At 43.7% G+C, this 26,243-nt stretch overlaps 1 protein-coding gene across 2 annotated transcripts in view; it reads right to left on the reverse strand.

The window, feature by feature from the left end:
- Nucleotides 1-26,243, reverse strand: part of LOC120060386 (lipid droplet-associated hydrolase-like) — a 68,564-nt gene that overhangs the window by 11,564 nt on the left and 30,757 nt on the right. For both annotated transcript variants that reach the window (XM_039009673.1, XM_039009674.1), the window contains exon 5: nt 5,761-6,001. In XM_039009673.1, coding sequence (XP_038865601.1) covers nt 5,761-6,001 — 241 coding nt within the window. The remainder of the gene's footprint in view (nt 1-5,760; nt 6,002-26,243) is intronic.

Consider the following 26,243-nt stretch of genomic DNA (forward strand, 5'->3'; position numbering starts at 1 on the left):
GTCATTAAAACTCGTTTTTCAACCACTCCACAAATGTCTTGTTAACAAACTATGGTTTTGGCAAGTCGGTTAGAACATCTACCTTGTGCAAGACACATGTAATTTTTACAGACAGATTATTTCACTGTATCACAATTCCAGTGGGTCAGAAGTTTACATACAGTAAGTTGACTGTGCCTTTAAACAGCTTGGAAAGTTCCAGAAAATTATGCCATGGCTTTAGAAGCTTCTGATAGGCTAATTGACATAATTTGAGTCAATTGGAGGTGTACCTGTGAATGTATTTCAAGGCCTACCTTCAAACTCAGTGCCTCTTTGCTTGACATCATGGGATGTCACCTCAGTGAATGGGAAATAGATCAAGTAGTGTATGTGATTTTAGAGTGTGGGTCAGAACATTCTCCTGGTGAAACTTTTGTCATTTTCAAAAATGACAAAAGTTTCACCAGGAGAATGTTCTGACCCACACTCTAAAATCACATACACTACTTGATCTATTTCCCATTCACTGATTGGAGGGAAAACTGTTGGAATGTTAATTTAACAAAATAATAGCAAGAACCCCCTCTGCAGTTTAGAAAATGCTGTCATAAAGCTGTGGTGCTAAACATTTACAATACACCTCAGAAAAACAATTCTAGACCTCCACAAGTCTGGTTCATCCTTGGGAGCAATTTCCAAATGCCTGAAGTTACCACGTTCATCTTTACAAACAATAGTACTGTCACGCCCTGACCGTAGAGAGCTTTTTATGTCTCTATTTTGGTTTGGTCAGGGTGTGATTTGGGTGGGCATTCTATGTTCTTTTTTCTATGTTTTGTATTTCTTTGTTTTGGCCGGGTATGGATATCAATCAGGGACAGCTGTCTATCGTTGTCTCTGATTGGGAACCATACTTAGGTAGCTTTTTCCCACATGGTTTTTATGGGTAGTTAATTTCTGTTTAGTGTTTTCACCTTACAGGTCTGTTTCGGTTATTCTCTTGTTAATTTTTGTTATAGTGTTCCGTTTTAATAATAAAAGCATGAACACTTCATGCATGAACCCCACCTCTTTAAGGAATACCTAGGATAGGATAAAGTAATCCTTCTAACCCCCCCCCCCCTTAAAAGATTTAGATGCACTATTGTAAAGTGGTTGTTCCACTGGATATCATAAGGTGAATGCACCAATTTGTAAGTCGCTCTGGATAAGAGCGTCTGCTAAATGACTTAAATGTAATGTAAATGTAACACTTACCACGCTGCGCTTTGGTCCAATGATTCCTCTACTTCAGACGACGAATACCGCTACAGAACTACCCACCACAAACGGACCAAGCAGCGTGGTAACGAGGAGCAGAGGGTTCAGGACTCCTGGACTTGGGAGGAGATATTGGACGGACAGGGACCCTGGAGACAGGCTGGGGAATATCGCCGCCCGAAAAAATAGCTGGAGGCAGCTAAAGCGGAGAGGCGGTGATATGAGGCAAGGCAGCGCAGAAGGCACGAGGCAGCCCCAACATTTGGGGGGGGGGGGGGGGCACACGGGGAGATTGGCGGAGTCAGGCGATAGACCTGAGCCAACTCCACGTGCTTACCGGAAGCAGCGTGGTACTGATCAGGCACCGTGTTATGCGGTGAAGCACAAGGTGTCTCCAGTACGCGCTCATAGCCCGGAGCGCTATATGCCAGCCCCCCGCAAGTGCCATGCGAGAGTGGGAATCCAGCCAGGGCGGATTGTGCCAGCTCAGCGCGTTTGGTCTCCGGTGCGCCGTTTTGGCCCAGGGTATCCTGCGCCGGTTCTGCGTACTGTGTCTCCGGGGCGCTGGGAGGGTTCAGTTTGTCCTATGCCTGCGCTCTGCCCGTCCCCGGCGAAAGTGGGCATTGAGCCTAATGGAGAGGTGCGAGTGTTAAGCACCAGATCTCCAGTGCTCCCCCACAGCCCGGTTCGACCTGTGCCTGCACTCTGGAGGGGCCGGGCTAAAGTGGGCATTCAGCCTGGAGGAGTGGTGCCAAGGCTGCGCACCAGGGCTCCAGTGCTCCCCCACAGCCTGGTTCATCCGGTGCCTCCTCTACGCACCAGGCCTCCTGTAGGTCTCCCCAGCCTGGTGGGCCCTGTGGCAGCCCCACGCACCAGGCTGTCTCTGCGTCTCCTCCCTCCAGAGTCGCCCTCCAGTCCGGATCCTCCAGCGACGCCCTCCAGTCCAGAGCCTCCTGTGTCGCCCTTCAGTCAGGAGCTTGCAGCGACGCCCTCCAGTCCGGACCCTCCAGAGGCGCCCTTCAGTCCGGAGCTTCCAGAGGCGCCCTTCAGTCCGGAGCTTCCAGAGGCGCCCTTCAGTCCGGAGCTTCCAGAGGCGCCTTGCAGTCCGGAGCTTCCAGAGACGCCCTCCAGTCCAACAAGGGTCCCCAACAAGGGTCCCCAGTACGGGGCCCGCTACAAGGGTGCCCAGTCCGGCCCCCACAACGAGGGTCCCCAGTCCGGGGTCGGCGGCGAGGGGGGGGGGGGTCTACGTCCCTCACCAGCGCCGCCACCGCGGAGAAATGCCCACCCAGACCCTCCCCTATGGGTTCAGGTTTTGCGGCCAGAGTCCGCACCTTTGGGGGGGGTACTGTCACGCCCTGACCGTAGACGCCCTGACCGCTTTTTATGTCTCTATTTTGGTTTGGTCAGGGTGTGATTTGGGTGGGCATTCTATGTTCTTTTTTCTATTTCTTTGTTTTGGCCGGGTATGGTTCTCAATCAGGGCCAGCTGTCTATCGTTGTCTCTGATTGGGAACCATACTTAGGTAGCTTTTTCCCACATGGTTTTTGTGGGTAGTTAATTTCTGTTTAGTGTTTTCACCTTACAGGACTCTTTCGGTTATTCTCTTGTTTATTTTTGTTATAGTGTTCAGTTTTAATAATAAAAGCATGAACACTTACAACGCTGCGCTTTGGTCCGATGATTCCTCTTCTTCAGACGACGAATACCGTTACAAGTACGCAAGTATAAACACCATGAGACCACGCAGCCGTCATACCGCTCAGGAAGGAGACGCGTTCTGTCTCCTAGAGATGAACGTGCTTTTGTGCGAAAAGTGCAAATCAATCCCAGAACAACAGCAAAGGACATTGTGAAGATACTGGAGGAAACAGGTACAAAAGCATCTATATCCACAGAAAAACGAGTCCTATATCGACATAACCTGAAAGGCCGCTCAGAAAGGAAGAAGCCACTGCTCCAAAACCGTCATAAAAAAGACAGACTACGGTTTGCACCTGCACATGGGGACAAAGATCGAACTTTCTGGAGAAATGTCCTCTGGTCTGAGGAAACAAAAATAGAACTGTTTGGCCATAATGACCATCGTTATGTTTGGAGGAAAAATGGGGAGGCTTGCAAGCCGAAGAACACCATCGCAACCATGAAGCACGGGGGTGGCAGCATGATGTTGTGGGGGTGCTTTGCTGCAGGAGGGACTGGTGCACTTCACAACATAGATGGCATCATGAGGAAAGAAAATTATGTGGATATATTGAAGCAACATCTCAAGACATCAGTCAGGAAGTTAAAGCTTGGTCGCAAATGGGTCTTCCAAATGGACAATGACCCCAAGCATACTTCCAAAGTTGTGGCAAAATGGCTTAACTTCTCTAGGGTATGTGGGACGGTAGGGTCCCACCTCATCAACAGCCAGTGAAACTGCAGAGCGCCAAATTCAAAACAACAGAAATCCCATAATTTAAATTACTCAAACATACAAGTATTTTACACAATTTTAAAGATACACTTGTTGTAAATCCAGCCAAAGTGTCCGATTTCAAAAAGGTTTTACGACGAAAGCACACCAAACAATTATGTTAGGTATGAGCCAAGTCACAGAAAAAGACTTTTTTCCAGCCAAAGAGAGGAGTAACAAAAAGCAGAAATAGAGATAAAATTAATCACTAACCTTTGATGATCTTCATCAGATGACACTCATAGGACTTCATGTTACACAATACATGTACGTTTTGTTTGGTAAAGTTCATATTTATATCCAAAAATCTGAGTTTAGGCGGGACGCTACTGTCTCACTTGGCAAAAAGCCTGAGAAAATGCAGAGCGACAAATTCAAATTATTTACTATAAAAATGACTATAAAAATCAAACGTTCATTAAAACACACATGAAAGATACCAAATTAAAGCTACACTGGTTGTGAATCCAGCCAACATGTCAGAATTCAAATAGGCTTTTCGGCGAAAGCAAACGATGCTATTATCTAAGGATAGCACCGTTGTAAACAAAGAGAGATAAGCATATTTCAACCCTGCAGGCGCGACACAAAACGCAGAAATAAAAATATAACTCATGCCTTACCTTTGATGAGCTTTTGTTGTTGGCACTCCAATATGTCCCATAAACATCACAAATGGTCCTTTTGTTCAATTATTTCTGTCTATATATATTCAAAATGTCCATTTATTTGGCGCATTTGATCCAGAAAAACACCGGTTCCAATTTGTGCAACGTTACTACAAAATATCTCAAAGGTAACCTGTAAACTTTGACAAAAAATTTCAAACTACTTTTGTAATACAACTTTAGGTATTTTTTAATGTTAATAATCGATAAAATTGAAGACGGGATGATCTGTGTTCAATACAGGATTAAAACCAACTGTAGCTAGCTTTCTGGTCTCGCGCCTCTATCTAACAGGACACCTCGAGTGACTCTCGTTCAAGATGGCCGTACTTCTTCATTACACAAAGGAATAACCTCAACCAATTTCTCAAGACTGTTGACATCCAGTGGAAGCGGTAGGAACCGCAAGCAGGTCCCTTAGAAATCTGGTTTCCCAAGGAACCGCAAGCAGGTCCCTTAGAAATCTGGTTTCCCAATGAAAACTCATTGAAAAGAGAGTGACCTAAATAAAATAATCTGAATGGTTTGTCCTCGGGGTTTCGCCTGCTAAATAAGTTCTGTTATGCTCACAGACATGATTCAAACAGTTTTAGAAACTTCAGAGTGTTTTCTATCCAAATCTACTAATAATATGCATATATTATCTTCTGGGGATGAGTAGCTGGCAGTTTAATTTGGGCATGCTTTTCATCCAAAATTCCGAATGCTGCCCCCTACCCTAGAGAAGTTAAGGACAACAAAGTCAAGGTATTGGAGAGGCCATCACAAAGCCCTGACCTCAAACCTATAGAAAATTTGTGGGCAGAACTGAAAAAGCGTGTGCGAGCAAGGAGGCCTACAAACCTGACTCAGTTACACCAGCTCTGTCAGGAGGAATGGGCCAAAATTCACCCAACGTATTGTGGGAAGCTTGTGGAAGGCTACCCGAAACGTTTGACCCAAGTTAAACAATTTAAAGGCAATGCTACCAAATACTAATTGAGTGTATGTAAACTTCTGACCCACTGGGAATGTTATAAAAGAAATAAAAGCTGAAATAGATAATTCTCTCTACTATTATTCTGACATTTCACATTCTTAGTATAAAGTTGTGATCCTAACTGACCTAAGACAGGGAATTTTTACTAGGATTAAATGTCAGGAATTGTGAAAAACTGAGTTTAAATGTATTTGGCTAAGGTGTATGTAAACTTCCGACTTCAACTGTAGTTGTGAGCATGTACAGACTATGGAAATGATAATATAGACAGACATGGACAGACCAAAGTTTGATTGTCTTTACATGGACAGGTTAATCATTTTAGTTTGACAAAGCTTGAGTTCACTGGTTTCCCCTTCTTATTTGGCTCTGAAGTGAAATTAAACTGAATAGAACAGAGGGAGAGACTCACCAGCGGTGTCCACGTTAATGAGGCTAACAGCAGGCGGCACGGTCGAGTGGTCCAGTGAACGCAGCCCTCCGAAGACCAGCTTAACCATGAAGGCCTTGAGTACATCAGGTAGAAGAGAGAGGAGGAAGATGGGCAGGTAAGCCACATAGCGCAGGCGGCACAGCACCGGGGTCATGACCCTTCCCTGAGGGGTCGCCGCCATGCGCTCGATGGTGGGGAACAGCATCACTGACTTCACCACCTGCACAAGAACGTGGTGAAGAAAGGATGTTAGCAATACCCAACTTAAACCTCCTTCTTCTATGCATTCATTCAGTGTGTGTCTTACAATAAATATAGAAGCATAGATATTTCATGACATTCACAGACACCTGACTTCAGCTTTTTATGGCTTCAGTTTTAAAGATGGACTATTGCACTTTTTGGGCATCATGTTTGAATAAATACGATGAATTTGGTTTTGGATTTTTCCAAACTTTTTGACAATGTGCAGGTATCTTATTGCAACATTCAGTCTTGAGTTAAAAGTTGTGTGCAACTCTAATGTTATGCTACACTAGTGCTGCCAGGGGGCACTATGTGAAGAAGGAGTTGCTTAAGTGGAGGAGCAAAGGCATAAAAGACAAAACAGATGGAGAGAAAGAGAAACAGAGACACAGAGAGAGAGAGAGAGAGAGAGAGAGAGAGAGAGAGAGAGAGAGAGAGAGAGAATATAAATAAATATATTGTTGGTGAGAGCATGTGTGTGTCGGAGTAGTAGAATGAAAGCGGTAAAAGCGATGATAGGTCCAGGAAAAGAGAGGGAGTGACATGGGCAACGCATGTGCTTACATGAGCTGGAGAACAAATAAAAGAGGAGAAAGAAAAAGTGAAAGAGAGAGAGATAGATATATAGATAGATAGATAAAAAGAGAGAGTCAAAGAGAGAAAAGACACCAGTCCTAGGAAACAGGAAGCACCTGCCCCTGTTTGGCCAGCAGCAGGCTGGAAGAGTGATAAACCTCAACATAACAGTCAGTCATCGACCCAGAGAGAGCAAGGATGTGAATATTATCCATCCTTTGTGGTTGCTGTATTTCTCGTTTTCTTACCAGTTCAAAGCAGGGATTGATTAACTAGATCCAGAGATCCTTATGGGGACCCGGAGGTTTAACTCCTTTTCAAGGACTGCACCAGGGACATAAGGGATGGATGGAGAGGTGGGCGGAAGGATAGGTTTAAATTTAGGGGTAAAAGGGGTGAAGAGGGTGAAAGAGAGAGACAAGGAGTGAGGAAGAGAGAAAGTGGGTGAAACAAACTCACTAAAAGACGAAGGCATCCCTTTAAGACCAGGTAGTAGGAAGAAAGGCGGGGTTTTTTACATGGGGAGGGGGACGGGGGCAAGCAACCACATATTAAGACATAACATAATAGCATGCTTTAACAGTGATCTACTACTGTGAAACCTGTGACGTTCATAGTTTACCACAGTATGAGTCATAATACCCATACAACCTAGCGGTCAAACACGGAAATGGTTCCAATTGTTTTTCCATCTATTGTGGATTTTACAAACACTTCAAATAAGGGCTGTGTTTCGTGTAGGCTTACCCTGGCATGACGTTTTGATAACCATGTAAATCTGACTCGGGCAAGGTGACTTTTATCAATATATTAGCCTATATTTACCACCACCAAAATGAAATGCTAATTAGCTGCTAATGTGGCTATCATACAGAACTAAAAAGGAATGTCTCAAGCTTCACATGACTAGGCTGGACAATAGAACGAGTCAAAATTCACCCAAGGCTGAAAAACGGCAAAAGAACATTGGCTAAGCTGGAACACTAGCGCGAGCCCATAGCAAATGAATGGAATCGAACATTCACAGAGCCTGTTTTGACTGGAGTGATGCTTGGAATTCCATTTTGCCTAAATTGCACAATTTTTTTTTATCCCTTTTTATTTGACCACTACTATCTGTTCGTCGGACGAAACTGGAAAAAAACTACTTAAACATCAGCACCTCGATGGTGTCAACTGTGCTAATGTCTGCATAATGAGAAAGTAGGGAAAAAATGAAAACTTCTGACTATTTCTGGTCTAGTGATTGATGACAACCGAGCTCGCTGCACAGACTTACATAATTACAAAGAGGAGATTCTCATGACTAAAATGGTGCCCGACTTGAAAAAATCTAAATATACACAGTGAGATATTTGGTTAAATAGACCGGCATGCCTTTCCATAGGAAAACAATGGGGAGAGCTCAGCGTTCCAAGGGCAAAAAGTTTTTTTGCGTCCACCGGACGTGCTACCTGTCCCAGACCTGCTGTTTTCAACTCTCTAGAGACCGCAGGAGCGGTAGAGATACTCTTAATGATCGGCTATGAAAAGCCAACTGACATTTACTCCTGATTATTATTTGACCATTGAACATCTTGGCCATGTTCTGTTATAATCTCCACCCGGCACAGCCAGAAGAGGACTGGCCACCCCTCATAGCCTGGTTCCTCTCTAAGTTTCTTCCTAGGTTTTGGCCTTTCTAGGGAGTTTTTCCTAGCCGCCGTGCTTCTACACCTGCATTGCTTGCTGTTTGGGGTTTTAGGCTGGGTTTCTGTACAGCACTTCGAGATATTAGCTGATGTACGAAGGGCTATATAAAATAAACTTGATTTGATTTGATTTTGGGGCTAGCATTTGATGACAACCAAGCTCGCTGCCCAGACTTACATAATTAGAAAGAGGAGATTCTCATGATTAAAACGGCGTCTGACTTGAAAAAAATGTAAATATACACATTGCGAGATATTTGGTGAAATAGACAGACATGCCTATAATTCCCCTATAGGAAACAATGGGACGACCTCAGAGTTCCATGAGTAATTTTTTGTTGTTGTTTACATTTTAACTACCAACAACGTGAGCAGGTCTCACTGCCAACAATAGCGAAGCAGGCATTGTGACGTAGAACATTAAGCTGGGAATAAAATGTTCGGAAAGCGAGTTGGTGCCACGGTGCTCAATAGAACTAATGGGAGCTGGCAGGGTGAAAAATGCCCTAAAATAAGGCCTGTGATTGCTTCAAAACGACGGCAAGCAGCTGAGAAATATGGTCATATTATGAAACTGGGCTCCACGGCCGATGCAATGAACTAGTTTTTAATCAGAAAAAAGCGGTGTAATGTGTCCAGCCTAACATCACTCACCAGGGCCATGATGATCTGGAAGAGACTGCCGAATCGAGGCAAACATAAGAATTTTTGTATTAACTATCTAATGTTAGCTACATTTTATAATGAATAAATTGGCTAAAGTTGTTTAAATAGACAATTCTGTGAACTGTCTTGGGCAAGTTCTACATTGAAAATGCCTGTTATTTAGTTAGCTAGCTCATGGTTAGCTAGTTAGCAACATTAGCCTGGTTACATGACTACATTTACGTACAAAACAAGCTTTTTTTGGAGCCAATGGGTGTGCCTGAGTCTTATCACCTCTCAACTAAACTGAACAAAAATATAAACGCAACATGAAAGTTAGTGTTGGTCCCATGTTTCATGAGCTGAAATAAAGGATCCCAGAAATGTTCCATATGCACAAAAAGCTTATTTCTCTAAAATGTTGTGCAAAATGTGTTTACATCCCTGTTAGTGAGCATTTATCCTTTGCCAAGATAATCCATTCACCTGACAGATGTGGCATATCAAGAAGCTGATTAAACAGCATGATCATTACACAGGTGCACCTTGTGCTGAGGAAAATAAAAGGGCACTCTAAAATGTCTCAAAAGGGCACACAATGATGTCTCAAGTTTTGAGGGCCCATGCAATTGGCATTATGACTGCAGCAGAGCTGTTGCCACAGAATTTAATGTTCATTTCTTTACTATAAGCCGCCTCCAATGTTGTTTTAGAGAATTTGGCAGTACGTCCAACCGGCCTCACAACCGCAGACCACGTGTAACCACGCCAGCCCAGGACCTCCACATCCAGGCTAACTCACCTGCGGGATCGTCTTGAGACCAGCCACCCAGACTGCTGATGAAACTGTTTGTTTGCACAACCCAAAAAACTGTCTCAGGGAAGGAAGCTCATCTGCGTGCTCGTCCTCCTCACCAGGGTCTTGACCTGACTGCAGTTCGGCATCGTACCCTTCAGTGGGTAAATGTTTACCTTCGATGGCGACTGGCACGCTGGAGAAGTGTCCTCTTCACGGATGAATCCTGGTTTCAACTGTACCGGGCAGATGGCAGACAGCGTGTATGGCGTCATGTGGGCGAGCAGTTTGCTGATGTCAACGTTGTGAACAGAGTGTCCCATGTTGGCGGTGGGGTTATAGTATGAGCAGGCATAAGCTACAGGCAACGAACACAATTGCATTTTATCGATGGCAATTTGAATCCACAGAGATACTGTGATGAGATCTTGAGGCCCATTGTCATGCCATTTATCCACCGCCATCACCTCATGTTTCAGCATGATAATGCACGGCCCCATGTCGCAAGGATCTGTACACAATTCCTGGAAGCTAAAAATGTCCCAGTTCTTCCATGTCCTGCATACTCACGAAACATGTCACCCATTGAGCTTGTTTGGGATGCTCTGGATCGACGTGTTCGACAACGTGTTCCAGTTCCCATCAATATCCAGCAACTTTGCACAGCCATTGAAGACGAGTGGAACAACATTCCACAGGTCATAATCAATAGCTTGATCAACTCTATGCAAAGGAGATGTGTCACGCTGTATGAGTCAAATGATGGTCACACCAGATACTGACTGGTTTTCTGATCCACGCCCCTACCTTTTTTTTGACCAGCAGATGCATATCTGTATTCCCAGTCATGTGAAATCCATAGATTAGGGCCTAATAAATGTATTTAAATTGACTGATTTCCTTCTATGAACTGTAACTCAGCAAAATCTTTGAAATTGTTGCATGTTGCTTTATATTTTTGTTCAATGTAGGTAAGCTCTTTCAACCTGAAACACAATTATGTATAAACGCATGCATCAGTCAACAAGTTCAACTCCAACTTGAGAGTGGAGCATGCATTTATATATAATTGTGTTTCAGGTTGAAAGTATTTTTATCATGAATGAATAAGCATATTTATTTGACAAGAATGCACCTATTCACCCATCAATTCGTCAAACACCTGAACTCAAACAATTACATTGTTTTAAGGAAATCAAAATTGTAAACAATGCATATACAGCTTTGGAAAAAATTAAGAGACCACTGCAAAATTATCAGTTTCTCTGGTTTTACTATTTATAGGTATGTGTTTGGGTAAAATGAACATTTTTGTTTTATTCTATAAACTATTGACAACATTTCTCCCAAATTCCAAATAAAAATAATATTGCATTTATTTGCAGAAAATGACAACTGGTCAAAATAACAAAAAAGATGCAGTGTTGTCAGACCTCGAATAATTCAAAGAAACTAAGTTCATATTCATTTTTAAACATCACAATACTAATGTTTTAACTTAGGAATAGTTCAGAAATCAATATTTAGTGGAATAACCCTAATATTCAATCACAGCTTTTATGCGCCTTGGCATGCTCTCCACCATTCTTTCACATTCATGTTTGGTGACTTTATGCCACTCCTGGCGAAAATTCAAGCAGCTCGGCTTTGTTTGATGGCTTGTGACCATCCATCTTCCTCTTGATCACATTCCAGGTGTTTTCAATGGGTTTCAGGTCTGGAGATTGGGCTGGCCATGACAGGGTCTTGATCTGGTGGTCCTCCATCCACACCTTGATTGACCTGGCTGTGTGGCATGGAGCATTGTCCTGATGGAAAAAACAATCCTCGGAGTTGGGGAACATTGTCAGAGCAGAAGGAAGCAAGTTTTCAACCAGGACAACCTTGTTCGTGGCTTGATTCATGCGTCCTTCACAAAGACAAATCTGCCCGATTCCAGCCTTGCTGAAGCACCCCCAGATCATCACCGATACATTCTGCAATTAGTTAATTTGGCTTTGAATCTGCAACAGAACATGTCAACACGCTAGTTCAGGATTGCTTTAATACAGCAGTGCATTCTGACACCATGAATAGTTGGCAGAAATTATAATGGATTAAAGAAAGACTTCCACCGGCTGAAGAAGAGGATCTAGTAAAATAAGGGTATGTTGCTAATATCATCTAGGTAGGTAGCTAGCTAGCTATATAGCTTCTTATAAAAGAAAAACTAGCATAGTATTCATGGCACATTATAAATATCTTTACTGCTACTAGGATAATATTCTGTACAGGACACAAGACCAAATGCATAAATAAGACATTAGTTAATATTATATTAGTTAAATATTAGTTAAATAAAATATGGAACAGTAAATTTAAAAAATGCAATATATCTTTCATTTTAGATCAAGGTAGAAAGTAGCTAGCTAGCTGACAGCAAAGGTGTCAGCTAGAGATGGTGTGCAGGAGGTTGCAGGGATTTGCAGTCTTACATGGTCTACTTTGATGCTAATTAGCATTTTCTAATCTGAAAGTAAATAGAGACGAATCTATAGATAAAAAAGTCACCTCGTCCAAGAGAGATTTACAAAGTTATCAAAAATTCACGCCAGGGTAAGTTACACGAAACACAGCCCTTATTTAAAAGTGTTTCTAAAATCCACATTGGATAAAATGAATTGTGAAAAAACAGTTGTAACCATTTCGGTGTTTAACCGCTATGTTTTATGGGTGTTATGTGAGGCTCATGTGGGGCTCAATTAGAGGCTCTCCCTTTTAAAACAATCAAAGTTGCATTAATCTTCCAATTTCATGGCCCGCTTTGGCAATACTTCAACATTAAGTACCAATGTAGCCTTGTAACTATAGATTAATGGAGATGTTGAAAGATACCAATATGTGGTAGTGTGAGTGTGAGCGTGAGAGAAAATGTAGTATGTTTGAGAGCAAAAGAGAGACAGAGAAAGAGGGTGCGCAGAGGGACACAGGTGAGCTTTGATGTGTAAAGCGGTAGTTTTGATGGGAAGCAGCTACTCTTCCAGTGGAACAGAGGAATGTTCTAAAGACTGTAGAAAGAAGAGGCTGGTGCTTAAACACGGAACAAACTGCATAGGCTCAGACACACCCTAATGAAAGAATAATACTAACTAACCAATATAATAACTATTAAAAGACACACAAAACACACCCAGACAACCACACACATGCACAGACAAACACACTTTATTCTTCGGTCTCTTCCTCTCCCTCTAGCACACCTAAAGTGCCTTCAGAAAGTAGTCATAACCCTTGACTTATTCAGCATTTTGTTGTGTTACAGCCTGAATTCAAAATGGATTAAATGTATTATTATTCTCACCCATCCACACACAATACCCCATAATGACGAAGTGAAAACATGTTTTAGAAATCTTTGCTAATTTCTTGAAAATGAAATACATAAATATCTAATTGACATAAGTATTCACAAGCCTGAGTCAATACATGTTAGAATCACTTTTGGCAGCGACTACAGCTGTGAGTATTTCTGGGTACGTCTCTAAGAGATTTGCACACCTGGATTGCACAATATTTGCCACATTATTCTTTTTAAAATTCTTCAAGCTCTGTCAAGTTGGTTGTTCATCATTGCTAGACAGCCATTTTCTAGTCTTGCAAAAGATTTCCAAGCCGATTAAAATCAAAACTGTAAGTAGGCCACTCAGGAACATTCAATGTGATCTTGGTAAGCAACTCCAGTGTATATTTGGTCTTACCTTTTAGGTTATTGTCTTGCTGAAAGGTAAATTTGGAAAGCAGACTGAACCAGGTTTTCCTCTAGGATTTTGCCTCTGCTTAGCTCTATCCCTTTTCTTTTTATCCTAAAAACTCCCTAGTCCTTGCCAATGACAAGCATACACATAACATGATGCAGCCACCATGCTTGAAAATAAGAGTGGTACTCAGTGATGTGTTGTGTTGAATTTGCCCCAAACATAACGCTTTGTATTCAGGACATAATGTGTCACAGCTGTCGTCTAGTTGGAAATGACCGGACCAAGGTGCAGCGTGGTGAGTGTACATTTTCTTTTATTTAGAATGTCGCCAACAAAACAAGAAACAAAGAAACGACCGTGAAGCTTACTAGGGCTATAGTGCCACTAACAAAGTCAACTACCCACAAACACAAAAAGAAAAAAGGCTGCCTAAGTATGATTCCCAATCAGAGACAACGATAGACAGCTGTCCCTGATTGAGAACCATACCCGGCCAAAACATAGAAATACAAAACATAGAAATAAAGAAACTAGAATGCCCACCCTAGTCACACCCTGGCCTAACCAAAATAGAGAATAAAAGCCTCTCTATGGCCTGGGCGTGACATAATGTTAATTCCTTTGCCACATTTTTTGCAGTTTTACTTAAGTGCCTTATTGCAATCAGGATGTATGTTATGGCATATTTTTTATTCCAACTTTTCACTCTGTCATTTAGGTTAGTATTACGGAGTAACTACAACGCTGTTGATCCATCCTCAGTGTTCTCCTATCACAGCCATTAAACTCTAACTGTTTTAACAGTGACCGTATTTCCGCCACACCGGCGGTCACGAGTCATGATGGCAGTCAAATTCCAGGTGACCGTTTAGTAACGGTAATCAGGCTTCTCCAAGCTCTAATGCTGCTGATGGCCATTATACCAAACTTGCTAACTGCCTTGTACTTAGCACTCTATTGTCCCTCTAATGACTCTGACATCAATACAAATGTAATCGAAAATCGAATCAAGCTCATGTTGCGCAACATTTCTATAGGCTATGCAATTGCGTGAGAAAACAGAGTGATGGCCTCTATTAAAAAGAGGAAGATCCCATCAGCTTTCTATAGGCTAGGCCTACTATATTTATTTATCAACTTTCCTAATATTAAGCAGATTGCTTCTCTTTACAACAGGAGTATAGACTACCTGGCTGGTATGAAAAGGAACCACGGGAAAAGCGTCCTCCATTCGCTATTGAAGTGCATAGATTCCATTTTTTTGGGCAACTTTTTCAAATCATAGTCGCACACCTCATGTAGCCTAGCCCATAGGCCTATATGTTTTGATAAGATTTGTATCACAACTAAAGTGGCCAAATAACTACTTAAAATGAATCACATTAATCCGCTTTACAAAGGGTGAGGAAGACAACGGTGCATTTTTATGGTGAAAATTATAATAAAAGCATTACATGCACAGTCGCATTTGTGGTCACTTTTGAGAATGGTGTTTTCCTGCTAATGGAACATTTGCGCTTATAGCCCATTGCCGTGTGCGCATTGCTGCGCTTATAATGTGAAGCCCTTTTAAGCTAAACATTCTCATCTGTTGCGTCAGGCTCGTTGCTTAAAACTGGGTTTTAATGCTAGTGTTGTATTCATTTGGGATCTATCGCATCCCATAACTGTCCCAGACTTTGTTTGGAATATTTATTTCTCACACGGAATAGAATAGGTCAACCTTTGTACTATGGGGGATAGTAGATTGACATAGGCTACTGCTTTTGCTGTTCGTTAGGCCTACTCATCTTGTTGGCTGACGAAAAGTAAATGTGGACAGTTCTTCCAATATCTTCAATATGCGCCCCGGAAATGGATAAGGACGTGCGCAGTTGCGCCCCCGATGTGTCTGTCTTCACTTGTAGCCTGTGAAAAAGACCCGATCACATGACGGAGAGCCATGTGAGTGAGAGGTGCTTTGGCACACACCCAGGAGAAGGGAATTATAATTCTTATATTCAGCCCAAGGGCACAATGGCTGCTAGCTGCAAAGGGCATGGATTCTTCTAGGGGGCATTACGGCCACACAGAGGGGATGCAGCCGGGAAATTCGAGGCATTATCAAGTGCTTGTCAAATTGTGAATGAGAGACTGATGAAGTGTGTACAGCCTGCGCAAAAAAAACAAAGCAGAGCTTATGCCTTTCATGTGACTTTTTTCAAATCATCATTAGAGTTGCATGCAGCCTTAAAATGTATTACAAATCAAAACATATAGACCAACATTTGTATCACGACTAAAGTTACATAAATAACTCTAAATTAAGCATATAGGAGTACCTGTTTCTTTGTTAACGCTCAACACAGAATAGCCGGATGTGCGCACTCCCTCAAATCGTTTGGAGAAAATATCCTTTCTATTTTATTCAGCTATGTTCAATTGTATTCTTCATACTATAAAATAATGCCACGGAATTCTAAGCAAATCTTGTCTGCTAAATGAACTATGAACTAGCACACAGTCATATGGCATAGCCAGATCAGGACCTAACATAAGGACAACTCAGAGTATGCTATTCTGTTCTTCTGAAATAGACTACATTTTCTTATTGACTTATTGACTTATTGACTCAAGATATTTCAGCTTTTCATTTTTAAATAATTGTGTAAAAATGTCTAAAAACATAATTCCACTTTGACATTATGGGCTATTGTGTTTAGGCCAGTGACACAAAATCTAAATTTAATACATTTTAAATTCAGGTTGTAACACCAAAATGTGACCCGTTCCAGGAAGCTAGGCGTATGTCACACATCACTACTTCACAGGAGAGGCATTTGAACATTTTGGCAGAAATTCCTTCTGGAACAAGAACTGTGAACTTTAATGTGCCTTAATAACAAACTTGCATGCCATCTGTAAATACGAATAAAATTGTTAAGCTACAGAAAAAGTTAGGAACCTTCCTGCTAGTAGCCATGATTGATTGAGATAATGGATTGGCTGGACATGCCGAGAGATGAGTTCGGATAGGTCTGCCATGTCGCATGCTTCTGTCTATAACATGAGCTGCTCAGTATGTGTAGATAATCCATTCTACCGTAGATGTTTTGAAAGATATCCCAAAGAACTGCAAAAGTGTTGCTACTGCTCACAACTGAATTTAAAAGGCACTATCAACAAAGATTTTGTGGGAAAAGTTCTGATGGACTATTCTGGAGGACGATTGTGCAATGCTGACTCTGAAAATGAACTAGACATTGTAGAGTCTTCTGATGAAAGTGATGGGGAAGATACGGCGATCATCAGTGCTGTTGTCACGGAAGAAGTTGACAGAGTTTTGAAAGTGGAATGTCCGGTGGAAGCAGAGTATGGTTGCAAATGCGGTGGGAGTCGAAAAAAGAACAAGGATGGCTAGACAGGATTACATCTTCAAACTAAGGGCAACCATGGCATCCATGACAGAGAGGGAGAAGCATTCATTCATGTGTACGGGTATAAGTCTAGCTACATTTTCAGCTATTTTAAGTTTGACATTTTGTCAGAAAGTCATTTTCATTGCAAGCTAAAGCATACTGTTAGCTAACTAGTTAACGTTAGCTGGCTGCCTCTCTAGCTAACATTATGTGTATGAGCTGTGTAGTAATATTATTTGCATTTCATTTGCTAGTGTTAGCTAGTTAGCTAGCTGACATTGATCATAGTTGGTTAGCTAAGGGCAACCAGGGAGAGGGAGAAGCGTTCATCCATGTATACTGGTAAAAGTCTAGCTACATTTTCAGACATTATGGTGCTTTCAAGACAACTGGGAACTCAGCAAAATACGAGGTCAAATCATGACATCAGTGGTATTCAGGTCGGAAAGTGGGAGCTCTAGAATGAGGCCCGAGTTCCCGAGTTGGAATTCCAAGTTAGATGACAGTTCAAAACAACTTTTCCCAGTCAGGGCTCATTTTTGGCCAAGTTCCCAGTTGTCTTGAATGCGGAATATTACATTTCTAATTTTGTCAGAAAGCCATTTGCATTGCAAGTTAAAGCGTACTGTTAGCTAGCTAGCTAAGGTTAGCTGGCTGGCTCGCTAGCTAACGTTACGTGTATGAGCTGTTTCGTATCTCAGAAAACTATTTGCATTTCTAGTTATAGCCTAATGTTAGCTAGCTAGCTAACACTGAACCTAGTTGGTTAGCTTTAGCTACCTGCAGATTCATGCATTGTGCATGGTACACTGCATGACACCTGCTCATTCCAAAATCATGGGCATTATTGTGTTTGTACCCCCTTTTCTGCTATAGCAGCCTCCACTCTTCTGGGAAGGCTTTCCACTAGATGTTGCAACATTGCTGCGGGGACTTGCTTCCATTCAGCCACAAGAGCATTAGTGATGTCAGGCACTGATGTTGGGAGATTAGGCCTAGCTCGCTGTCGGCGTTCCAATTAATCCTTAAGCTGTTTAATGGGGTTATGGTCAGGGCTCTGTGCAGACCAGTCAAGTTCTTCCACACCGATCTCGACAAACCATTCCTGTATGGACCTCACTTTGTGCACGGGGGCATTGTCATGCTGAAACAGGCAAGGGCATTCCCCAAACTGTTGCCACAAAGTTGGAAGCATAGAATGGTCTAGAATGTCATTGTATGCTGTAGCGTTAAGATTTCTCTTCACTGGAACTAAGGGGCCTAGCCCGAACTATGAAAAACAGCCCCAGACCATTATTTCTCCTCCTCCGAATTTTACAGTTGTTAATATGCATTTGGGCAGGTAGCGTTCTCCTGGCATCTGCAAAACCTAGATTCGTCAGTCGGACTGCCAGATGGTGAAGCGTGATTCATCACTCCAGAGAACGCGTCTCCACTGCTCCAGAGTCCAATGGCGGCGAGCTTTACACCACTCCAGCCGACGCGTGGCATTGTGCATGGTGATCTTAGGCTTGTGTGCAGCTGCTCGGCCATGGAAACCCATTTCATGAAGCTCCCGACGAACAGTTCTTGTGCTGACATTGCTTCCAGAGGCAGTTTGGAACTCGATAGTTGGTGTTGCAACCGAGGACAGACACATTTTACGTGTTACGCACTTCAGCGGTCCCATTCTGTGAGCTTGTGTGGCCTACCACTTCGCAGCTGAGCCGTTGTTGCTCCTAGACGTTTCCACTTCACAATAACAGCACTTACAGTTGACCGGGGCAGCTCTGGCAGGGCAGAAATTTGATTAACTGAATTGTTGGAAAGGTGGCATTGTCACACCCTGGCCTTAGTTATCTTTGTTTTCATTATTATTTTAGTTAGGTCAGGGTGTGACATGGTGAAGTATGTGGTTTTTGTATTGTCTAGGGTGTTGTTTGGTTTAGGGGGTTTAGTAGAATAGATGGTTTAATGTTCAGTGTAGGTGTCTAGGAAAGTCTATGGTTGCCTGAATTGGGTCTCAATTAGAGACAGCTGGTTATTGTTGTCTCTGATTGGGAGCCATATTTAAGGCAGCCATAGGCTTTAGCTGTTTGTGGGTCATTTTCTATGTCTAGTCTATGTTGAACGTAAGTAGTTTGTGTGTGCACTTGCGTTTGTAGCTTCACGGTCGTTTGTTGTTTTTGTTAGTTTGTATAAGTGTTTCGTGTTACGTCTTCGTATAATAAAAAAGAAGATGTATTCATATCATGCTGCGCCTTGGTCCAATCTCTCATATCAAGACGATCGTGACAGAATGACCCACCAAACCCGGATCAAGCAGCATGACAAGCGGCAACAGGATCAAGGCATCAAGGATTCATGGACATGGGAGGAGATATTAGATGGAAAGGGACCTTGGGCACAACCGGGAGAATATCGCCTCCCTCGTGAAGAGCTGGAGGCAGCGAAAGCCGAGAGGAGGCGATATGAGGAGGCAGCACGGAGGCAAGGCTGGAAGCCTGCGAGTACTACCTAAAAATTTCTTGGGGGGGGGGCTAAGAGGTAGTGGGCCGAGGGCAGGTAGGAGACCTGCGCCCACTTCCCAGGCTAACCGTGGAGAGCGGGAGTACGGGCGGACACCGTGTTACGCAATAGAGCGCACGGTGTCTCCTGTACGTGTTCATAGCCCGGTGCGGGTTATTCCACCTCCCCGCACTGGTAGGGCTAGATTGGGCATTGAGCCAGGTGCCATGATGCCGGCTCAACGCGTCTGGTCTCCAGTGCGTCTCCTCGGGCCGGCATACATGGCACCAGCCTTACGCATGGTGTCCCCGGTTCGCCTACATAGCCCGGTGCGGGTTATTCCACCTCCCCGCACTGGTCGGGCGACGGGGAGCATTCAACCAGGTAAGGTTGGGCAGGCTCGGTGTTCAAGGGAACCAGTACGCCTGCACGGTCCGGTATTTCCGGCGCCACCTCCCCGCCCCAGTCCAGTTCCACCAGTGCCTACACCACGCACCAGGCTTCCAGTGTGTCTCCTCAGCCCTGTTCCTCCTCCACGCACTCGTCCTATGGTGCGTGTCTCCAGCCCGGTACCACCAATTCCGGCACCACGCACCAAGCCTCCTGTGCGTCTCCAGAGTCCTGTGCATCCTGTTGCTGCTCCCCGCATTAGCCCTGAGATGCGTGTTCCCAGCCCGGTACCACCAGTTCCGGCACCACGCACTAGGCCTAATGTGCGTCCCCAGGGTCCAGTATGCCCTGTTCCTTCTCCCCGCACTAGCCTGAAGGTGCGTGTCCTTAGCCCGGTGCCTCCAGTTCCGGCACCACGCACCAGGCCTACAGTGCGCCTATTCCGGCCAGAGCCATCCGTCTGCCCAGTGCCATCTGAGCCATCCGTCTCCCCAGCGCCATCTGAGCCATCCGTCTCCCCAGCGCCATCTGAGCCATCCGTCTCCCCAGCGCCATCTGAGCCATCCGTCTCCCCAGCGCCGTCTGAGCCATCCGTCTCCCCAGTGCCGTCTGAGCCATCCGTCTGCCCAGTGCCGTCTGAGCCATCCGTCTGTCCCGAGCCATTAGAGCCGCCCGTCTGTCCCGAGCCGTCAGAGCCGGTAGTCAGTCAGGAGCCGCTAGAGCCATTCGTCAGTCAGGATCTGCCAGAGCCGCCAACCAGACAGGATCTGCCAGAGCCGCCAACCAGACAGGATCTGCCAGAGCCGTCAACCAGACAGGATCTGCCAGAGCCGCCAACCAGACAGGATCTGCCAGAGCCGCCAGCGAGCCATGAGCGTCCAGAGCCGTCAGCCAGCCATGAGCGTCCAGAGCCGTCAGCCAGCCATGAGCGTCCAGAGCCGTCAGCCAGCCATGAGCGTCCAGAGCCGTCAGCCAGCCATGAGCGTCTAGAGCCGTCAGCCAGCCTGGAGCTGCCAGTAATCCAGAACTGCCCCTCAGTCCAGAGCTGTCTCTCTGTCCGGAGCTGCCCTTCAGTCCGGAGTTTCCCCTCTATCCTGAGCTACCTCTCTATCCTGAGCTACCTCTCTATCCTGAGCTATCCCTCTGTCCTGAGCTACCTCTCTGTCCTGAGCTACCTTGTCCCGGAGCTGTCCTTTATCTTGGTGTTTCCCCTTAAATTAAGTGGGTGGAGTAAGAGGGTGGTCATTCTGAGGGGGAGACGTAAGCTGGGATTGACTATGGTGGGGTGGGGACCTCGCCCTGAGCCTGAGCTACCACCGTGGTCAGACGCCCACCCAGACCCTCCCCTAGACTTTTGGTGGTGCGTTCGGAGTACGCACCTTGAGGGGGGGGGGTTATGTCACGTTCCTGACCGGTTTTCTGTTATTTTGTATGTGTTTGACGGTCAGGGCGTGAGTTTGGGTGGGTAGTCTATGTTGTGTGTTTCAATGTTTGTTAAGGGTGACCTGATATGGCTCTCAATTAGAGGCAGGTGGTTTTCATTTCCTCTGATTGAGAGCCATATTAAGGTAGGTGCTTTCACACTGTTTGTTTGTGGGTGGTTGTCTCCTGTGTCAGTGTATGTTACGCCACACGGGACTGTTTTCGGTTTTGTTTGTTCGTTCGTTCGATGTAGTCAGTTTTCCTGTTCATGCGTTCTTCGTGTTTCATGTGAGTTTGTCGTCCAGGTCTGTCTACGTCGTTTATTGTTTTTGTATCTATTCAAGTGTTCGTCGTGTTTTCTGTTTTGTTTATTAAAAATCATGTCGTATCAAACCGCTGCATTTTGGTTCAATCCCTGCTCCTCCTCTTCGGATGAAGAGGAAGAGGAAAGCCGTTACAGGCATCCTATGACAGTGCCACATTGAAAGCCACTGAGCTCTTCAGTAAGGCCACTCTACTGCCAATGTTAGTCTATTGAGATTGCATGGCTGTGTGTGCTCAATTTTATACACCTGTCAACAACAGGTGTGACTGAAATAGCTGAATCCACTAATTTGAAGGAGTGTCCACATACTTTTGTATATATAGTGTAGTATGGGTTGGGATTACAGGTCTAAACTGTAGTGTTTACACCTTCGGTATCCTGTGCATGTGACAAATAAACTTAGATTTTATTTGATATAGTGTGTGTTTACCAGAGACGGTAATGTGAAGAACAACATGACCTGCACCAAAGTCAGATTAGGATATAGGCCAAGGACTAGATAAAGACTATTTTTACTATTACTTTCAGCACTTTTAGTCTTAATCTTTGATTGTTTACTACACTACTTTACTCTGTTTAGCACATGGCCTCAAATGTGAATCCTAAAAGAGATGGGTGGGGCTAAGGCTTAAGAGAGTGTGAGCAATGCTGAATGGGTGTAGACAATGAAGAGCAGTAGGTGTACCAAAACATTCACGGGCCAAGTTTATCAACTTTCAAAGCAGAATTACTTTCCCATTGTTCCTTAACTGCAATGTTTGATATAATATTTTCTAGCTCTGAGTCTATACTTTCATCCAATGTAAAAAACACAATTTAAAATGTTGCTACATACGACTGAATCAAGGTGTTGGGTCACAAATGTGGAAAAAGTCAAGTGGTGTGAATACTTTCTGAAAGCACTGTACACAAGCTTCATGTCTTTCCTTCAATCACTGCTTGTTTTCTTAGGACACACACACGACCAGTCCCTGTGGCCGGGTCAGAAGAGTCCTTGAACCTGCAACAGCATCTGGCTGTACTGTGCTGGACAGAGGATGGACGAACGGAGTGGACTTAAGATGTCCCAGTGAAAAGGGCTGATTTCTAAAGACCTGAGCTCTAAATGTGACAGAGCAGGAATGTTAATGTTTTACAGATGCACCAGAGCTGCAGCCAACAGGACACGTACATTTCACTTGGGTGTATGTTCAGTCTGTTTCGTGAAATAAAACACGCACGCATGCACACGTACGTACTGTTTACTGAAGTCAACTCCTGAAGTCAAACTCCTGAGACAGTGAAACATTTGTAAAGAACACACAAGCTCAGAGAGGTACAGCTTTACCCAGGAACTAAGGAAACCAAATGGTTTTCCGAAATGGGAACAATTTGTCAACGACTAAACCGTCCAGCATTAGTTGTTTTATAGATATATTACCTTCCATTTTTATTGTTGCTGAGTTGAGAAATGAAAGGAGTAGGAAAGAGAGAAGGAAAGTTAACAGAAGTTTCTGGGAACAGCATGGAACGTTGGTCAGGGTCTTTCAGCCCGCCCTAACACACTCTGTAACGAGGTCCAATGCACCGACAGGCCACGCAGTGCCAGGCCAGACCCAGTGCACTGTTAGACAGCAGGTGTTCCTCTGGTCGTAAAACATTAGTGTACAGGCCACCTGGCCATGGAGCGTGTGGAGGGCCTTGTGCAGCCCATTGCAGCCGCTGCTGTTAAGTGACAGAGTGTGGGTTAAGGGCTGCACTAAAGCTCTCCTCGCGTACCTCTCTCGCACCTCATAAGAGAGAAGTAGCCTGGGGACTGCTCAGGCTCCATTGATATGCCCAAACTCCCTGCTATAGGCCTGCCCATGGATTTTCTGACTAGGAAAGAGGAGGGAGCTGGAGACTGGGAAAGATGGAGTTGACCTAAGGGCTCACTCTCCAGTCTCCATGGCGTATGATGTGGTGTCTACGTGTGTCAGCTGTCTCTGCTGGTAAGTGACATCAGGTGGAAAGTACAGTTATGGAAAGCTGGAACAGAGAACGTATGTGGGGATGACAGGTAGATTTGTGACGACACACTTATGGTGAAGGTCATAATTTAATGAATAATCCTGATCACAGAGAAAGGTAATGAGAGGTCAACCTTTTTCTTGCTCTATAGAAACACCTTCATTATCAAGATGAAAGACAAAAGCAGATTAAAATGTTTCAATATGTATTCATTTATGTATTCATTTGTAGATGTAATATTCCCATCAGGCTGATGAAAATGATCCAGTTTGTAAAATTTGCCAGAGCCCACCCAAACAGTTAACAAGCCATCAATATTCTCCATTACACTATTAGACTCCATTACACTATATAGGGTGTGTACATTGTATATAGAACCTCTAGAGCAGGGGTCAAACATGAGGCTCAGGGGATATTTTAGGACCCCACTTGTTTAAACTGCTTGTTAATGCAGTCAAGGCAATTGCCAGATTACAAGTAAGTATATAGGCTACATAAGTGTGTAACAATGTACTTTTTTGTCGTCACCAATATGCAGCCCTCCTGAAATTTGGCTTTACAGAAATGGCCCCATTGGCAAAATTACTTTGACACTCCTGCTGTGAGGCACTGAACAGCTACAGAGCTGCATTAATGATACACATATCTCCATTAAAAGCCATTCAAAACATTTCTATCCATGTCCAACCCATGTCTCCAGTCACTCAACATTTGAGGCGTGGTACACAACCTTGGCCATTACTCTCTTAGTTTCAGCATCCACCCCAAAACAGTGACAAAGACTTCATAGGGCTACTACGGTACTGATGATAACTCAGTCCCACAGGAAAGTACATTTCCATTTCTAACTACCGCCTCACATTCCCATGTGAAAGATGTTCTGAGCCTGGTGGAGATGTATAGCCTGGCTTTGCGATGTCAAAACCATGAATAATGGGTGTGATAAAATGTTGCCATTCAACAGAAACAGCTGGGGCAGTTTGAGCACCTAGGAAAAAGTGAGATTTTAAGGGCCTCCCAGATCTGACGTCTTTCCAGAGGCTTGTGTTTTGAGGCCTTGTCACCATTTGTCATCACACCATAGCTTCTATAAGAAATTCTGAAGATTCATTTTTCCCATCATTATACATGTTAACTAATATTTGTTACTCGTTTCAGGAAACTAGGCGCATGTCTCGGGTCACTACTTCACAGGAGAGACATTTAAACAAACTTTTTTTTAAATTAAAATACGTTTTTTTGGCAAAGATGCCTTCTGGAACATGTGAAGTTTCATGTGCCTTAATAACAGACGTGTATGCCATCTGTAAATACAAATACAATTGTTAAATTACGAGCCTAGTTGGTTTAGCCACAGAAAAAGTCAGCAACCTTCCCGCTAGCCATGATAGGCTGAGATAATGAGCGGGCTGGACATGCCGAGAGATGAGTTCGGATTGGTCTGCCATATAGCACATTTCTGTCTATTTGAGCTGATCAGTATGTGTACAGTAGGTAATCCTGTCTAACGCAGCTTTAAAAAAAAATGTATCACGTAGTAGAACTGCATAAGTGTTGTTCTCTACTTTCTGGAGGACCGAGGTTTGAAATCAGTGGAGTTAGAGTATAATAGCTAAGGAGATGGAGAAAACACCTGTATCCGGATTACATCTTCAAACTAAGGGCAACCATGGCATCTGTGACAGGGAGAGGCATACATCCATGATATTACACGTTTCTAAAGTAATTTTCATTTCAAGTTAAAGTGTACTGTTAGCTAGCAAGCTAACGTTAGCTGGCTGGCTCGCTAGCTAACGTTACGTGTATGATCTTATTATTCGTATCTCAGAGCCATTTGCTTTGCTAGTTATAGCCTAATGTTAGCTAGCTAACATTGAACCTGGTTGGTTAGCTACCTGCAGATTCATGCAGGGTAGAAACATCATGAGTTGGGATTATGGTTCATTGTTTACCTAGCTAGCTAGCTACATGTCTTAACAAAAGACTCCACTATACAAGTAACCATTTCAATAGAATGTCACCGCGACAACTGTTGATAGACGTAGCTGGTAAATTCGCTCTGGCTACCTACTCCGATTTCAGAGCACTCTCGCCTGAGTGTGCCAGAGCGCAAAATAACTGACACATTTACGAACGCTCAACACCTGTTGAATATGGCTGGTGTCAGTAAACTTTGGCAAAAAAGCATAAATTGTTGCCAGCAGCACAGTTGGAGTCACCAAAGCTCTGGATAACATAAAAACAGCCTAACCAGCTCTGCTAGGGCGAGTAAAATGGTCAGTGAACGGTTCTCTCACGTTAGCCAGTTAGCTTGAGTGCTTGACTGTTGTTGTTAGGACAGAACGCTCGGATCAAAACATTCAAAGGCCATTTTCTCAAAAGTGAAGTTACAAGTTTATCAACTTTCAAAGGAGAATTACTTTCCCATTGTTCTTCAAATGCAGTGTATGATATACCATTTTGTAGCTCTGTGTCTCTGCTTTTATCCAAGGTAAAAAACACAATATCAAATTTTGCTACATAAGACTGAATCAAGGCGGTGGGTCACATTTATCATAACACAAGATTTATCATGTTAGGCTATCACAGGGATTCACAACCTTTTTCACATCAAGTAATTTAACTGCCATTTGAGAATGGCCTGAGACTGCTTGTTAATGTGTTAATGTGTAACGTCCTGAACTAAACTAGACACATTCATGGGGAAGTGTAGGCTACTGGCTGTTGTTATAATATTTATGATATTAGTGGTTATCGAGT

This window comes from Salvelinus namaycush, chromosome 15, assembly GCF_016432855.1.
Source record: "Salvelinus namaycush isolate Seneca chromosome 15, SaNama_1.0, whole genome shotgun sequence".
Lineage (NCBI taxonomy): Eukaryota > Metazoa > Chordata > Actinopteri > Salmoniformes > Salmonidae > Salvelinus > Salvelinus namaycush.